We start from the raw sequence: 17,440 nt of genomic DNA on the forward strand, positions 1-17,440 counted from the left end.
CTCGGCGTGCGGGCCCAGGGGAAAAGCTCGCCGGCGTTTTCGGAGGCTATTGAGCGCCGGAGGAAACAGAGGAAGGAGAGAAAGAAGGGGGAAGAAGCTGACGCGTGGGTCCAGCTCGCCAGCGAGAGAAGGGGGGAGAGCGGGGAGACAGGCCGGGCTGAGGGGGAAACTGGGCCGGGGCTCGGCCCACGCGGGGGAAAAGAGGAGAGAGCTGGGCCTCGGGCTGGGAAAGAAAGAGAGGGAGAGGGAGAGGGAGAGGGGTTTGGGCCGGCTGGCTGGGCTCCTTTCTCTTCCTTTTCTTTTTCTACACTCCACTAATTCAAACAAAACTATTTGAATTCAAATGCAAATTGAATTCAGACCTATGAACTTGACACAAATAAAACAATGCTGCAGCATGAATGCACAAACAATTTAATCCTATGATAAATTTTATTTCCTTGTGTTATAAATTGCTTTACATGTCACAAAAATTAAAGAAAAGCCTGGAAAATTTATTTAAGTCCAAATAAATTCATTAAAAATTAAATAATTTATCTTAGGGTGTTACAGTACCCTATAATGCACACATCTGCCATTATAAAGACTTCAACCAAATAGACTTTCACAACCTTTAGATTACACACCTCCGCAATTACTAAAAAAGTAATCTAAAGTGGTCTCAAAGCTGCTTCCAAAGTTCCAGTTTGAGGGTGATCCAGTTAAGCAACCCATTAATGTTGTGCATCATGGCTACCTCAATGACCTACACGAGCACCAGAAAATTGTCAATTGATATATGTACTAGAAAAATGTATCCATATCAATTCCATGGCTCCATATTTTTGCAGAATGTATCAGTCATGTTAGATTTCTGTGAGCTGGTTATATGTACTAGAAAAATGTTCCAATCTACAAAAGAAAATGTTCCAGCTAAGAAGAAAAATGATATGATGAAGAAAAAATTCATCCAGCAAAAAATGAAAATGTTCAGCCGCACAAAAGTACACACCTCTTTGTGGGTTACCGTTTTACAAAGAAAATTTGGGAGGAAATGGGCACTTGGGCGGCACTAGAGGGGCTCAAACCAACCTCTTGGGTGCAGGCCATCCCGATCCACCAGTGGTGGACAGCTAGGGCTGCATCAACCTCCAACTATTGGAATGGCTTGAAGACTTTGATCATCCGAGTGTGTTGGGAACTTTATAACCAGACGAAGAATGCCTAGATCTTTGACCATGAAGAGTCCACAAGCTCACAGGTCATTTCCAAAATCAAGGGAGTTGCTTCAACCTGGATAATAGCGGAAGCCAACCATATGTCAATTGTCAAACCTACTCCGCTCTCGTTGAGCTTTTTTTTTTCCAATTTTGCATAGGCTTGTATTATATCTTTTTCCCTCTGGTCCTTCGTGATCCTCATCCTGAGCTCGCACTTCTCCGTACATAATTCCCCATTTGGGTTCTTCTTCTTTTTAATATAACGGGCAGCTCTTCTGCCAGTTCTTTTTTTAAAAAAATCTCCCACACATTATTTTTCCATGTTTGTGATGGGAAGTCAATAGTGCCATCACATAACATGGCCGCCACTACTTATTAGAAACGTTGAGCCTTATTAGTTATCCCTACCTGTCACTTTTGTGCCCTATATATATAGTTCCGGAAGTTCATGCAGCAAGTCAATACTGACGATATCTGATGTTAGTCATGACTATTAACTGTACCCTAAGTGAGGTCTCGAATGTTATCTGTTCACTTATCCATACGCCTTTTATCTCTTCTACCATATCCACAATCTTCCAACCTTTCTCACCCGTATCCACACGCCTTTTCCCTGCACCTCACACCTCATTCAAGCCGCGCATGGTGTCAACCCTAACCCGACAGCGGCATCTGTCTAGCGAGTGCAATGCCTCGCCGAGCCACCAATGCCCCCCCCCCACCCCCCCCGGCACATTGTCATACCAACCAACCAGTTCCCTGTGTAGCTAATTCATTGAAACAAAGAAATTTATCCTAAAAGTTTCCATATGCATCTAAAAGAAAGGAAGGAGCTAACTTAAAAGCAAGGTGCACAGTAAGCCCTCAATGGCCTATAGTTTTGTTGTGATACGTCTGCACGTTGCATCCATCACATCCAGACTAGGGCGGTAAGTTCCTAAAATTTAGCTTACAAATTTCATATATTTCTGAACTAACAAGATTAAGTGCTGAATTGGATTTTGAAAGAACATTAATTAGAGTTATAATTCATTAACACCCCTACCCGACACAAAATAATCATGTAAAGAAAAGTAACTTGATGAGAGAAACTCCTATCTAATGGCATATAAGTCAAAACAGATATAACTGGGATAAAGGAAAATGTATCCTATTCACTCACACGTAGCATCCGTTTGTTTGTGTTGAAACCCAACAAACTTTGTTGGTTAGAGATAGAGTGGAGACGTGAGCTTGTGTGTACTGTTGGTTAGAGGTGTGGTGGTAAGCATCTTGAACATCCCACACTCTACCCCTTCTCTTCTCCACATACGGATGATGCAAACATTGCCTTTGCGCAGGTGTGCCATCAGGCAGTTTTTGTAATGCCTTGGAAGCGATATAAAACTTACAGATAGGTGATACTTCCATGATGTGTACTGCAACTATGGATTATTGTCGACTCATTCAAGATTTACTAGGTAATAAAAATATTACCATAACAAACATGTTAACAATCTTTAAGCAAGAGGTTGTTATTGATATTTGTAGAAAGCAAAGAAATAACAAATTGTTTTAGTTATAATAATGCATGCCACCTACCTAGCGCGCCACCTGGACAGGCCTACGGCATGCCTTGCTTTTGCAAGTCCCTGCAGCCCACCCTGGCCGCACTTTTGTGACGCCTTGCAATGATTAGCGCAGGCTTCGATAATACTATTATCCACACCAAGAAACCATAGCTTCCTCCAAAGTTCTCAAATCATGTTACCAGTTTAAGTCGGTCCATTCTTTTTCTTTATACAAAAAGAGGAGTTGAAGCTCATGTTAGCATAATTTTTAAATCAATGGCATATATAACTTATGATTAGCATGTGTAGCCACATCATTAAAACAAGGAAAACATTGAAAAAATTGAACCGTATAGTTGCACAGTAAGATAAAGGTAGGATCAAATTTGGAGTGAGAGGCCCACAGGAAACCCTGCATCACGCGTAGTTTCAATGCCATATGTCTGTATGCCCAATTATTAAACAAAAGGTAGAGTAAAGTAACTATATGAGACATTTTTTATCAAACAGCAAGGGAGAAAAAAAAACAACGTAATTAAAGGATCAATCCTAGTCATTGACACCAGTGAACTTGTCTGTTTCTGTCAGAACACAACAAGTTCTGATACCGAGAGATACATATATAGTGGGGAAAATGAGCTTTGAGTAGTTAAGAGATAGAGTGGAAACGTCAGCTAGAGATAGAGTGGAAACGTCAGCTTGAGTGTCCCTCACTCTACCCCTTCTCCACATTTGGACGATGCAAACACTACTTTTAAGCATAAGTGGCGTGTTACAGAGCATTATGGCATGGGAAGCCAAATAAACTAAAACAGAAGAAATAAAGAAAATGTGTAGAGAAAGAAAGATGTACAGGACGAGATGAACCTTGAGTTAACTTCACGCTAGTTAACAGTCCCCTGGCCCTATAATAAGGCTATAATTGTCCAATTCCATCATTATTATCACCATCACCAAATCACAAAAACACTCTATCGTCTCTAGACTAGAGCCCACTAGTCACCTGCACTTCCGCAGCCACACTCATATGGCTTTCTCGCAACCTGTAGTCAACGCTGCCTCAATTCCACGCGCACCACCAGGTTTCAAGTTTAGACCTACTGATGAGGAAATCGTCCTGCACTACCTCCGGCCTCGTGCGGTGAATGCGCCACTCCCGTCATCATTTATAGTAGATATTGACGTGCTGAGCCACAATCCATGGGAGCTACTACCAGGTCGTCTCCACATACACCAACCTTTTTTTTCTCAAGAAACAAAAATATGTGTTTATTCTAATTTCATTTCATTATTGTTCCTACTGCAACCAGATCTATGGGTGGCTAAAAATTAATTACCTGCTTGTTTTTCTTGCATTGTTTTTTGCCAAATACAGAGGGTTCCATGGAGAAGTATTTTTTTTCTCAGAGAGTTCTGAAGTGGCCACTTGGAAACCAATGGAATCGTGCTGCAGGTGATGGGCACTGGAAGACATCAGGCAAGGACGTGCCGATCTTTTGCAGTCGCGTCAATGGTGGAGAGCCTCTGATGATCGGGTCAAAGAAAACCCTGGTGTTCTACCATGGGAAATCAGATTTTGGTGAGAACACTGAATGGGTGATGCAGGAGTACAGCCTTGTTGGAGCCGGCCTCACACCCTATCGTGTGATGAGGCCTGGTGGAAGCAATAACTTTGGGGAATCCAGCTCTGCTGCTGCGGCCATCACCGAGGTACATTGATTCACATCCAAAGAATTTTTTTCTTGACTGATCTTGATTGACTTTGCATATATACAGAGTTGAATTGGTTCATTATTTGTGTATTTCGTTGGAAGTTTTTTTTTTTTTTTGGGGGGGGGGGGAGGTGTGTCAAAGCTAATGTCAAGGTGTGTCAAAGCTAATGTCACGCTCCGCTCCTTTCAAGTTTGCGGTGTGGGTGCCTCTGGCGGGATCATCCAAAGATTCGAAATTATGGTATAAAAAGGGTAAGCTTGACTACCGATCCAACAGTTAGCACGTGTCACCATCCTGTTTCTCATGCTCCTACCAAATTTGTAGTGTGGGTGAAAGGAGTCGGTCATCCTCTTGTGGGAGCATCCAAAGATTCGAAATTATAGTATAAAAAGAGTTTCTTTGTCGGTTTCCTTAAGCTTGACTACTGATCGAACAGTTAGCACGTGTCGCCATCCTGTTTCTCGTGCTCCTACCAAATTTGCAGTGTGGGTGAAAGGAGTCGGTCATCCTCTCGCGGGATCATCCAAAGATTCGAAATTATAGTATAAAGGGAGTTTCTTTGTCGGTTTCCTTACGAGTAAGTTTGACTACCGATCCAATAGTTAGCATGTGTCGCCATCCTGTTTCTTGTGCTCCTACCAAATTTGCGGTGTGGGTGAAAACAGTTGGTCATCCTCTGGCGGGATCATCTAAAGATTCAAAATTGTAGTATAAAAAGGATTTCTTTATCGGTTTCCTTACGAGTAAGCTTGACTACCGATCCAACAGTTAGCACGTGTCGCCATCCTATTTCTCGTGGGTTGTTTTCAGTCACATTTCTGGCACTGATTCTAATATAGAAATTTTGTTATAGAGCATATCAAAAACTATTTGTTTCGTGCTGACCGTTTGTCACTTATGAGATAAATATGATGATAAAAAATAGTTATACCATCCAATTCGGTTATTCGTACATAACTAACCTCAAACTCAGTTTGTGTGTCAAGCATATATAGTTGCTCTTCTGATGTAGGAATGCATTATTATTCACAGTGTTCTAACCATGTCCGCAGAAAAATGACAATCTATCTGAAGCTCTCAACAATTCCAAGGTTCCAGTCCTGGTAAATCCAGATGAATCTTGGGTTGTCTGCCGCATCTACAAGAAGAAGAAGCACATGCCACGTGTCGTCACTCAGGTTTACAACATTGCAGAGGGAGGGCAGATCCCCTTCTACAACTTTCTTGAGCAGGGAAATTCCAAGGGAATCGCCAGCTCAAACATCCTCACCGACATACCATTACAGAATGCAAAGGATGATGAAGAGGGTAGGGATCGCAGCACCAACGTGGAGGCAAACTCCAGGGGGGTGGGCAAGTGAGTGAGGATATCAGCCATGTTGCATGAGTGTGAGAAGGATAATAATATTGTGTAATAAGGTGTTGGAGTCATGTCGTAATAGAACACCGCCGGTTGACTTTGGTACGCGGTTCAGCTATCTTTACTTCAAAATGAAGTGCCCCCCCCCCCCCCCCCCTTGGATCTTTGGTCTGATAGTGTCCTAAACGCTATAGGTCGCTGAAACATTACAACATATCTGGAAGCTCTGTGTTTGCGTTCTTGCAAATACTAAGTTAGCACCCAATTGAGACTCTTAATTATGTACCCACCATTGCATAATTTGCATTATCTTTCCTTATTTTGGTATTTTCCTCTATTTATCTTCTCTTTGATACTATTTGTATGTTACGGGATCATGAAACTTTGGGAACCATACAGGGCTAGCCAAAAGGATTGACAACACTAGACCAAACAAAAGCACCCAATGAGGATCCATGTAATTCGCCTCATTCCAATTGAATGATTTCTCATTATAGGCCATTAATTACATCAACAAAATAATCAAAAAATTATTTTATCAGGCGATATGTTTTCGAACTCTTAAAAACCACAGGTGACCTACATTCCTCTAGGAAACAGAAACAAAAAAAAAGTACCATACTGCATAAGGAGGAAAACTCAAGTCAGGGAAAAGGAAAAATGTAAAGAAACAAAGAGAGCAGAATCTATATCTTCTTCTAACTTTTTGTTCTTATGTTGCATGTATAGATGTATGTATGAAAGTGCGTAGATAGAAAAGGACATACTTGACGAGTAATGAGTTGGAATCCCCGTTACTCTATGTGGTGCTCAGCAGACCATAAAGTTGGGCTCAACTAAAGATTTCTAACAGTTATATAGATAGATCCTACCAGTGGCACGGGCACCGGATGCGCGGTTCATTTGACTAGTCAACACTCTAGTCAAGGTTGTTCGATATAGTCATTCAGATTGACGCACCGTACCAAAGACTAGATACAGTGCAGCTCCTCAATTGAGCGTAGTCAACATCCAGCGTCAGCAAGCGAGCAGTCACGCAATGTGTTGTGCTTCACAAAAATCTTATGCATCCTCCAGCCCGTGCATGGGAACACGTGGAGTTTTTTTGTAAAAAGGGGATTAAAAAAAAACAAAATTCGAAAAAGGGGTGCCAGTTGGAGAAATTTAGAGAAATGGGTGCCTCCCGCCCGCTGAAAGGGCGGAAAGCAGCCTCCCGCCCAACCATAGGGCGGGATGCTCAAAAAAAATTTCCAGGGACCTCTTCACGAATAAGAAAACTTTTTTTATTCGCGAAGAGGTCCCTGAAGCAGGCGTCCCGCCCGGCCACTGGGCGGGATGCCGTGCACTGCTATTTCATGTGTGTGTGTTTTCTGGCTTCCAAAATTCGTAACAATTCACAGAAAAATCCAAAAATAGCAAAACTAGTTTTGTTAGAACCTAGATTTCAAACTCTGTAACTTTTGTTAATGGAGTTTAGTTTGAAACAAAATACTTTTACCCCTATTTTAAAATTAAGATTAAGGAAAGTTTATGCTTAACTTTAGGATTTCATGCTTTGTTGTTTATGAAGTTTGGTATGACTATTCTATAAACTCTAGGTACCTTTGTGCAAAGTTTCAAACTCAAATTTGATGTAAATTTAACTTCTTTTGTCTTGAATTTTTCAAATTTGAAATGTTAACTAAACCTAATTATAACCCTTTTCTAATTAAAATCTATTGTTATTCTCTAATGTGATATTATTTAATATCTAATATATAGTCAAAGTTCTAAAACCTATAAAGTTATAAAACCTATAATCTTATGCTCCTGGTCCATTTTTGTTATATTTTTTCTTAGATTATTTGTTTCAGAAACTATTTGAAATTCAGAATTTTTTCAAATATAAGATTCATTCGCCATACTCTTATGTATGCACATAAAATTTTAATTCAATTTTCCAAAGAAGATTACGGTATCTAAAACTCGTACGAAGATAGTTAAACGATAACGTTTGCAACGTAGAATCTAAATATTACGATAGTACAATACATGAAGCCATTTAAAATAAAATAATATGAGAATGCACTCCTTTACAGGAGTTTGACGTCTCATGCCATGTCGCGCCCTATCTTTAGGAGATACCTCAAACTTGAGCTCATGTGTTCCACATTGCCGTACATGGTGTAGCCGGGCGCTTTCTGCCTTCTTAGTCATATATTCTGTTACCTTGAATCCGAAATTTCTGTCTGGATCTCGCATGAATATCTGATTTTTAGTGAACCGCTCCCGAAAGTAATCGGTACACCCGCGGACAATGAATTCAACAATTGCAACCAGTGGAAGCCCACGAACACCTCGCAGCACCCAATTGTAAACTTCGGCGAAAGTTGGTGGTCATTATACCGTACCTTGCACCATCGGTATCATAAAGTAACGCCCACTTCTCCTTAGGTTCATTCTCAATCCATTCAGAAAATTTTTTCACCGCTGACCCAGATCTTCTGCGAGTACGTGCAGTATCTGTTGGCAAAGAGCACAAAGCCTCTGCTTCATCCTGTGCAGTTATGTTTTTTGATGCGTCCTCGGCTCTTTTCTTCCCGGTCAGTTCATCAAGTTTCTGCCACTGCTTGTTAAATATTTGCTGATTCGTTTCCTTGCATAGCCTCTTGAACATATCCATAAGGTGCTTGTTCTTGAATTGCCTGAAAAAGTTTGCACCGATATGCCTCATGCACCACCTACTGCGAATATCACGCCACTTGGGCGGCTCTCCGGTCTCCACACACCCCTGCTGCAAATCTAGAATTGCCCTCAGTATGCCGGCGTGACGATCATGAATCAGGCAGACATCTTCCCTATCCCGAACGACTGCAAGCTTAACCCGTTCCAGAAACCAGTACCAACTGTCTGTGTTCTCACTCTCAACAAAAGCAAAAGCAACAGGCAGCAATTGATTGTTTCCATCCACTCCAATAGCTGTCAGCATTTGCAATCTATACTTTCCTGTGAGAAAGGTCCCGTCGATGCACAGGATAGGCCGGCAGTGATGGAATGCGTTAATGCATGGACCCAAGCTGAAAAAGACCCGCTGCAATATGTGGGGCGGACCTTCTCCTCTGTCTAGAGTTTTCAGGTCATAGTAGCTTTCAGGATTTCTCTGACATAGGACGGCCAGCATTCGAGGAACATTATCATATGCAGCCTCGAACGTACCAAACCTCATCTCCAACACCTTTTGTTTTGCACTCCACGCCTTACTGTATGAGATGGTATACTTGTACTTTTCCTGAATGTACCTGATAATAGACTTTGGTTCATATGACAAGTTCTGTACTATCGTCCCGTACATCTCATTTGCGATGTATTGCGACGTGAGGTTGCGATGGCTCTTCTGCACCCCAGGCAAATGACAAGTGTGCTGAGTGACAATGGAGCATTCCCAATAATCTTTCCATTTACCCTTGTAGGCATGCACCCGCCATGGACAGCCATCCTTCACACATACTACATCGTACTTACGAGATTTGCACTCGACTGTCTTAAACTCTCGCATAAGAGAGAGAGACCAGCACTTAACAGCTTCCTTCACCTCTTCAATTGAGTGGTACCTTGCACCCTGGATAATTTCATTCTCCCTGCAATCCGAAGGCCAGCTACATCCGTCATCTACGACAAGATGACTGAAGTCGCTGCTTACCCAATCTTGAGGCACATCATCGTCATCATCAGACGAATCGGCATTCATTGCTTCATCCAATTCACGTTCTTCGTCTTGCAGCTGTTCAACAATAAAGGGTATGTTCTCCCCCTCATCAGCCACGCATTGAGGTGCTGCGGTGCCACCTGCCTCAATGTTTGCCTCCTCGACTTCTTCATCAATATTTTCATCCCCCGGACCAGCTTCAATGTTTATCAAAGGAGGGTTTTAGTGCACACTGACAAGGAGTACCAGTGGCCACTGCCAATGACTTGCATTTTGCAGATAAGTTAGCCAGTCCTCGTTGCTTGCAAGTGGCATAAGCTCCCAGATCAAAGCGTGAGTGGTACGATTTATGACGCATTGAACACTCACAGTGTGTGTCTCCTGATTAATCCTTAGTCCCCTCATTAACCAGTTGCATAGGGATTCAAATGTCCTCTCGTGCGGTCTGGTAATTCCTCTGACCGCACAGTTGAATTCACTTAAATCTACCCCATTCGGCCCATAAATCACATTTCCTTCTCCGTAATATATACTGAAAATACCCTTCTCGGAAGACATATCTGTCAATCATTAATAAACTAGTTACACTACATATTAATACACAACGAACGACGATCCTAAATTTCAGCGACTCTCAGATTATATTTTACAGATTCTAAACTATTCAGATTATAAATTATACTAAAAACAAATGAAAATACTAAAACTATTCAAAATATAACTACTCTATCAAATATTTCCTAAATTATAGTTATTTTCAAGTACTTATATGGCTAGAACGAGAATATACCTCAAAATCGACGTGTGGACAGGGCTTCGCCGCTTCCTCTTCTCTCTTCCTCTCCTCTCTTTCTCTTTTTTTTGATTTTTGCTGGATAAAATGGCATTTTTGGGGCAGGTTGGGGCTTAAATAGCCGGTGGGGGGACATCCCGCCCGACCAAAGGGCGGGATGCATCCCGCCCTTTGGTTGGGCGGGATGCCCTCCCAGGGACCTCTTCGCGAAGAAATTATTTGCGAAGAGGCCCTCGGGTGACATGCCGCCCGCTGGGTGGGCGGGATGTCCCGGGCCCCACGCGTCCCGCCCGTTCAGCGGGCGGGAGGCACCCATTTCCCTAAATTTTCCCAACGGCCACCCCTTTTTCGAATTTTTTTTTTATCCCTTTTTTAAAAAAAATTCGTGACTGGGCTGCGTCTGGGACCCTGCACGAGCATGTGGGCTGTTTGGCCCAGTGTATAAATAAGCCCGCTTCACTCGGCTCAGTGTGTCTGGCCCAGTGTGCTAACTCAAGGGCGCTCTGGATTTCCTGCAGGCTGCCTGGCCCAGTGTGTCAATGAGCCCGTTTCACTCGGCTCAAAAACGATATTTCAGTATTGCCAGCATGCCTCTTGTCTCCTTCAAAAAAAAGCGTCTCTTGTCATTTGTCAAACTGTGTCTAACAAGCTAGCTGGCTTACTCTAGAATTGCTTCACCTCTTTCCAAAGAAAAACAAGACTAAGTACCAGATATTCGTACTTGTTGATACCACATTATTAGCTGCTTCAGATCAATAAATGTGGTTGTTTAGATACATCAACTTTGCAATTTGCATCTAGACCCGACTTTTAACGCAGGGCCCATATACCACCAATAAACAACATTCCTATTAATTCACATCACATGGATCACTTGTAAATTGTAAATAAAAGAGAGAAGAAAACAAGAGAAAACTGAAAAATAAAACGAATAAAAAATGCAGTGTCGACCCACCATGCACCCATTTCACCAGCCCCTTTGATCTTCCGACCGTACTAACACAACAACAGACCATGCGTGTTTATATATATATATATATATAAATAAATTTATGTGGCGAGCGCCTTGACGATCGAGTCCAGTCAGTGAGCTGCCATGGCGGCCTGGGAGCGGATGGTCTTGGGGTAGAGGAACTTCTTCCCGCCGACTGCCTCGAGGATCTTCTTGCTCAGCGCGGCGCCGCCGTCCTGCTCCCCGGACTTGGACACGTAGAACGTCCGGGAGAACCAGTCCACCAGCTCCGGCGCCGCGCACATCACCATGTGGAACGGCCAGTACCACCCGGGCCACGTCACGTAGTAGTCCCCGCGCCGCACGCTCGCCACCACCGCCGCCGCCAGCGACTCCGTCTTGCCCACCGGCAGCGGCCCGACGTTGATCTGCACACATGTGTGCATGCTCCTCCTCTTCAATGGTAAAAATGTACAGTGAATGTTGAGGAGAGGAGGGGAATAGGAGCTTACGTCGCGGGCCTCCTCGTCGATGCCGACATGGCCGTCCTTCTGGAGGCCCTTGCCCTTGGTGAGGTTGGAGACGACGTACCCCGGCATCAGGATGGTGACCCGGACGTGGGACCCCAGCTCAGCCCTCAGGGTCTCGTAGAACCGAATCACAGCTCCTTTGCTTGCCTGAAAAATTATACAATCGAAAATCTAACTAGGCATGCAACAGCTGATGTGTAGACCTACTGCGATCTGAATTCTCAGAATCAATGTCGCATCTGGCGACAGAAATTAAAGAATTTATGTTCATGTAGGGCACTACTACTCTTAAGTCCTGACTGATGTAGTGACACATGCATCCAATCAAACTAACTAGGTAGCTGAACTAAATCATGTCTGATCATTCTAGATCGCCAGCCTGCTTCTGTCAATAATTAGATCACCAGAATCATCTGTATGTAATTGGTGTAGTTGGCACACCCACACAGGGTGTTTGGTGAGCAGAATTAGTAGCTTACGTTGTAGAAGCTCATCCTGGCGGTAGGCACCCTGCCGGCGACGGAGGAGGTGACGACGATGTTCCCGCGGCTAGCCTTGAGGTACGGCAGTGCGAAATAGGTCGGGTAGACGGCGCCCCAGAAGTTTAGATCCTGCAGGCATACACCCCATCACAAAATGTTCAAGTAACAGACATATTGACATAAAAAAGTAGTAGCACAAAGATTTTTTTAGATGTGAAAATGATGACACCAAATTGACTTGGAAATGTGCTATAAATTCGAAAGCTAATCCAATTTAATTGGCTGGCTGTAGCGTTGAAGGCTCTACAGTGGAGGACTTGTCTATTGGAGAGAATGTTAAGTTGTGGTCGCTGATAGGCGCATATGAATGCATCATGTAACGGTGTGTGAGTGCGACGTGAATCTAAGAATCCAAGACCTATTAGTTCAGGTTCTAAAATCAGAAAAGAAAAAGAATGCAAAGGGTCGTCATTAGTTTTTCTAGGCGTGGGAAAATCCAAACTTTGGTGTAGAGAGAAATATATATATATATATTAATGATCTGCAATTTTCTCATGAAAAAATTCCCAACTAAGGTAAGAGTAGTTTTGTCGAGTAGATCTCTTACGATGACATTGTGGAAGGCGGTTATGTTGGTGATTTCTTCAAAGAAGCAGCTGGACCAGATTCCCGCGTTGGCAACCAGGTGGTTCACTGTGGAAACATACATCACAGTTAGTACGAATTACAAAGGACAAGAAAGAAACACAGCATTGAGTATCACGCTAGCTGAGTTTCTATTTTAACTTAAAATACAGATATTCTTGAACCATTTCACTATCAAACAAAAAAAACCTGCAATAATTTGGAACAGGTACTAAAATCTATTGTTCCCTTTATTTAAAAGGGTATAGGATACCAAATATTTATATGTAGCTAGTCTCGTTTAGATTTAGACTACATGATCAATACTTACAAACGTGCTACTCTTTTAATTTGTGATATTCTCTTAAATTACTTGGTAGGATTAACCAACAAATGATTAACAAGATGAAGGATCCTCTTGCTGGTACTACTTTAGGCTGGCTTGTAAGTAGCTCTAACATTCCTATCAACCAAATTGGACGACAAGACCTTCACTTCACTATCCCTGAATGCAATTTGCACCCACATGGTCCTGGGCCAGCTACCCTCATCTACCAGTGACCTGGACTGTATCAAGGGTTGATGATTACAGGGAATTTCATTTATTAGTTTATTTGTAACCACTGATTCCAAGCAAAACTAGAATAGGCACTATTACCTCCCAAATAGATGGTACGACTCCCCAATCAACCTACTAGACTTTTTTTTTCCTTTATCAGGCGCTATTAGTTGTACCTTAGTACTATAAAGAATTGTGCACGAGAGCCTCTCTTGAGACGGCTTCTAGATTTTGGAAGTCCCTCTTGAGTAATGAAATTGGGTACTGCATATATAGTAGCCTATGGCCCTATATGTTGTGTCATCTGGGGAACGAACACTACTAACACTTGCACGCAACAAATGATTCATCAAGGACAGGCATTTAATTTAGTAGTAAAATACTTTGACTTTTGTTGAATCGTAGTACTAGATTATCAAGTGTTCCTGCAGGCCGCAGAAAGAAAGAAAAACCGGAAACACCAAATGTATTCAGCAGCCCTACTACTCCAGCACCTAGCCCTGATTAAGTTGACTGGAAGAGAAGAAGCTGGAACATTAGAGGCACCTTTAATAGATAACACGGACGTGAAACGAACTCGAGACAGTTGCACGCCTGCTAGGTTGTGCTGCTTGGATGTTCAGTTCAGTAAACTGTGCTACTACTGTTCATCACTACTCCTACCAATTAAGCAGTGACATCTACCAACCGGCAAGATATGATCCTTGCACTGGCGGTGACACTTCCGGCCACCGTAACCACTCAACCTCTCGTGACGTCCTTGTTAACTTCGTAAACGTCGTGTTTGTACAGCATTAAAGGAGCAGGAATTTGAGATAGATGTATATATATATAAATATATAAACCGATGGACGTACGCTTGCCAAAGTGTGCGACGGTCTCCTCGACGGCGCGCTTGGCCTCGTCCACCTTGGTGATGTCAGCCGGCACGACCAGCACGTCGGGGGCGCCGAGGTCGCGCGCCGTCTTGGCCACGGCGCGCAGCGCGATCTCCGTCCGCGCCACCAGCGCCACGCACGCGCCCTTCCTCGCGTACTCGTACACCAGGTGCTGTGGATTTATATACATCATCAGATTCACAAGAGTTCATCAGCTCCCAGATCGATCATGGGATATGCAGATGGTCAGCAAATGATACCAACTGTGTAGCACAAAAGCCAAAAACCTTGCTGCCCTTTCCAGACTCCTGTAACACGCTCTGACCGAAAGAACAGATTGCGATCTAATTAAATTGTTAGGCTTTCTAAACAAAGACGAGTCACTTTTGTGTAATTCTGCAGTTTCGAGATTCTGAAAGCATGCAGTGCTCCTGTCGCTACCGCTGTACACATTTGTCATCACTCTCAGATGTGTATGTACCCTTCTAGCTTCCACTGTGTCGATCTGGCACCGTTTGGTTCACATCACGAAATGAAGATGGGAGGACAGGGAACAGTAACTACTAGTACTCGGAGCTATAGCAGACAGTGTTACGACTGATGGTTCAGGGCCGCCATGAATGGGCTTGCATCGTTTCCAGTGACTGTAGAGCCACATGCAGCTGGGGCTCAGGAGCTAGCAATCCATCGGTGCTCTGTCAGCTGGGGATTGCTTTTCATTTCGGCAGCCATGGATAGCACTGATAGCACGCCAAGAACTGCATGCAATGCAACCACAGGTTTCCGGAGAGGTCCATGCATGCTGCCAGGAGTTATGAGACGGCCGGTGCAAAATTTATGACTTAGCGCCAGGGGGATCCAACGACCCTAATAAACAGCTGCGCGCAACATCAGCTTCCAACATCGACGTTAATAGCAATCAACAATTCCCACAGTGAACTTTTAGGTCTCTTTCATGGGCATTTTTTTGTAGAAGTCAGACAACATTTATAAGCTTGTTCAGTAAGTAGTCAAATAATTTGCATGTTTCAAAATTAAAAGCTGTACCAGTACATTCATATTCACTTCTCTTTTTGGTAAGGGATGATTTTAGTAGATAAAGCTTACTTCTTAACACTTTTTCAAATCCTAATGAATTCTTATAAAAACATTAGAGTACTGGTATCAGTTGTACCCCTTGTTACGCTGTAGTTAAAAATCATTTTTTGGGTACTTACCTTCTATTGTTTCTTGTTTTTTTCCCTGAAGAAAAGGATCGATGTAGTTTTTCTAGCTAGTGTGTGATGCTAGAGCTAGACCAGGCGACTTGTTGCCCGGCCTTATTTTGATACGGTTTCGCATAGTCTGTCATGGCCCGGGACCCTGCCTTTATTCTTGAAGAAGATAGGAGTCAATTGCGGTGTTAAAAGGGTTCCGATTCATTGGGTCACTAAGGGTTGGTGTTCATAAATTAGATGCGCTAGCTGAGCGGGAGATTTTTCATGGAAGATCTATCCCGACTAATGCTAATATATTTATATGGCGGCAAGTGTACTGATTGGTGCTTTACTATTTTTGTGGACGCGAATGCGTGCTGCCTGTGCAAAGATCCATGATCACGTAAACAAACTTCATCAGCTCATCTTGCTTAAGCTATTATTACTAATGACATCTTCAAAAATAAATGAAAAGTTTTTCTCTAAAAAAATAAAAGAAAAGTCTTAGCAAAAGACAAAGCTATGTGGGAAAGAAATTTAACTTGTTCACCATTATGGAAAAAAAAGTCTCATCTCCCAAATATAAACAGCTAGAGAACAGCAAATAGTTGCATGCTATGCTACCACCAAATTAGCAAGGCTAAAAATGTCTGGCAAGGTGTTTATATGGCCCTAACACGTGCAAACGGTGTGATTAGATTCCCTCACAATTGGATCATGCGCGCACGTCACAATCGTCACAGGTGCAGATTTATAGACACACCCTGCAGCTACGTTCTTGTGTGAGGCCCAGTAGTAGCCTGTACTAGCTACTTCCATCATCGCTCGGAAAAGAATGCAGCAGCTAACCTTTGCGAGCTTCAGATTCAGAGCAGCACAAAGGTAGGTCACCAAACAAATCAAGAGTACTCCCATGCATATGGTTTCTAAACCGCATTACACCGAGTTCAACCACCCCTGCACATATATATAAAAGCTGCACCGTCCCGTTCCGTGCCACCAGGACGGCCTCAACTTCTAAAACCAAGCCGATCAAACACAACCCTTGGAAGAAGAAGAGTACCACACAATCTTTTTTCAAAAAAAGAAGAAGAAGAAAAGAAGCAAGGGAAGCAGCTGCGTCTTTCCATAAAGCCTTGCATGTACTGTACAAGCATTCACGCCTAGTAAAAGACCTCAGGCTCTGACAGCCGGCCCCGGCCGGGTCGTCATCTTCCTCCCCAGAGCAAATGCACTGAGCAGATAGACGGAGGAGAGACCGTACGTGCAGATGCGAGCTAGAGCTAGCAGCTAGCAGTGACTGATGTTTTGAGAACTGACGACTGACCTCGCCGATGCCGGAGGAGGCGCCGGTGACGAGCACGACCTTGCCGCGGAGGTCCTCGCCCCTGGCGAATGGGCGGACGAAGACGCGGGCGAGGAGGCGGCAGAGGGACGCCGCCGGGAGGTAGACGAGGAGCACCAACGCGAGGCCCACGTGCATGAAGCAGCTAAGGAACACGTTCACCGCCGCCTCCTTGCTCATCTTGCCGGCCGGCTTACCGATCTAGCTCTGTGCGCTCTCGCCTTCCTTCTTTGCTTGCTCGCCGCCCGGCCGCCCGGCCTCCCCTCCTTTACAAGAAGCAACGGCGGTGGTAGCGCAGCGGAAGAGAAGAAGAAGGATCAGGTGGAGGAGAGGCGGCGGCGGCGGGCGGTGTGGGAGCCCGTGGGGGTGCGTATTTATGGGCTGCCGGCTGGCCGGGGAGGCTGGCTGGGAATTGATTGGTTGGTGGGGGTCGCTGCACCTATAGGGGAACACATACGATATAATAATACGGCAATTTATTCCAAACAAATTTCTTTTTTTTCCTCTAGAGTCTAGACGACGACCACCCGTGGAGTCAGTGGTCAATGTACGCCCGTGTACAGGAGCGAGCCCG

General features: G+C 43.8%; 2 protein-coding genes across 2 annotated transcripts in view; one reads left to right on the forward strand and one right to left on the reverse strand.

The window, feature by feature from the left end:
* Positions 1-5,823, forward strand: part of LOC112903717 — a 38,576-nt gene extending 32,753 nt beyond the window's left edge. The window contains exons 2-3 of the mRNA XM_025972941.1: positions 4,125-4,459; positions 5,515-5,823. Of these exons, the coding sequence (XP_025828726.1) occupies positions 4,125-4,459; positions 5,515-5,823 (644 nt within the window). The remainder of the gene's footprint in view (positions 1-4,124; positions 4,460-5,514) is intronic.
* Positions 5,824-11,018: 5,195 nt separating this feature from the next.
* LOC112872436 (11-beta-hydroxysteroid dehydrogenase 1B-like) lies at positions 11,019-17,207 on the reverse strand. Its single transcript, XM_025935508.1, has 6 exons — positions 16,849-17,207; positions 14,305-14,497; positions 12,872-12,957; positions 12,262-12,393; positions 11,765-11,929; positions 11,019-11,680 (listed from the first exon to the last, which is right to left on the reverse strand). The coding sequence occupies exons 1-6, from the start codon at positions 17,044-17,046 to the stop codon at positions 11,384-11,386; spliced, it is 1,071 nt and encodes a 356-aa protein (XP_025791293.1). The 5' UTR covers positions 17,047-17,207; the 3' UTR covers positions 11,019-11,383.
* Between the last annotated feature and the right edge of the window lie 233 nt (positions 17,208-17,440).

Source organism: Panicum hallii, chromosome 8, assembly GCF_002211085.1.
Source record: "Panicum hallii strain FIL2 chromosome 8, PHallii_v3.1, whole genome shotgun sequence".
Taxonomy (NCBI): Eukaryota; Viridiplantae; Streptophyta; class Magnoliopsida; order Poales; family Poaceae; genus Panicum; species Panicum hallii.

What these genes read in the sequence shown, in the direction of transcription:
- LOC112872436 (XM_025935508.1), bottom strand. Translation starts at nt 17,046, where the DNA reads ATGAGCAAGGAGGCGGCGGTGAACGTGTTCCTTAGCTGCTTCATGCAC. An exon ending in CCTCCTCCGGCATCGGCGAG is followed by an intron (nt 14,498 to 16,848) that starts GTCAGTCGTCAG and finishes ATAAATCCACAG; the next exon opens with CACCTGGTGTACGAGTACGC. An exon ending in CCGCCTTCCACAATGTCATC is followed by an intron (nt 12,394 to 12,871) that starts GTAAGAGATCTA and finishes GTATGCCTGCAG; the next exon opens with GATCTAAACTTCTGGGGCGC.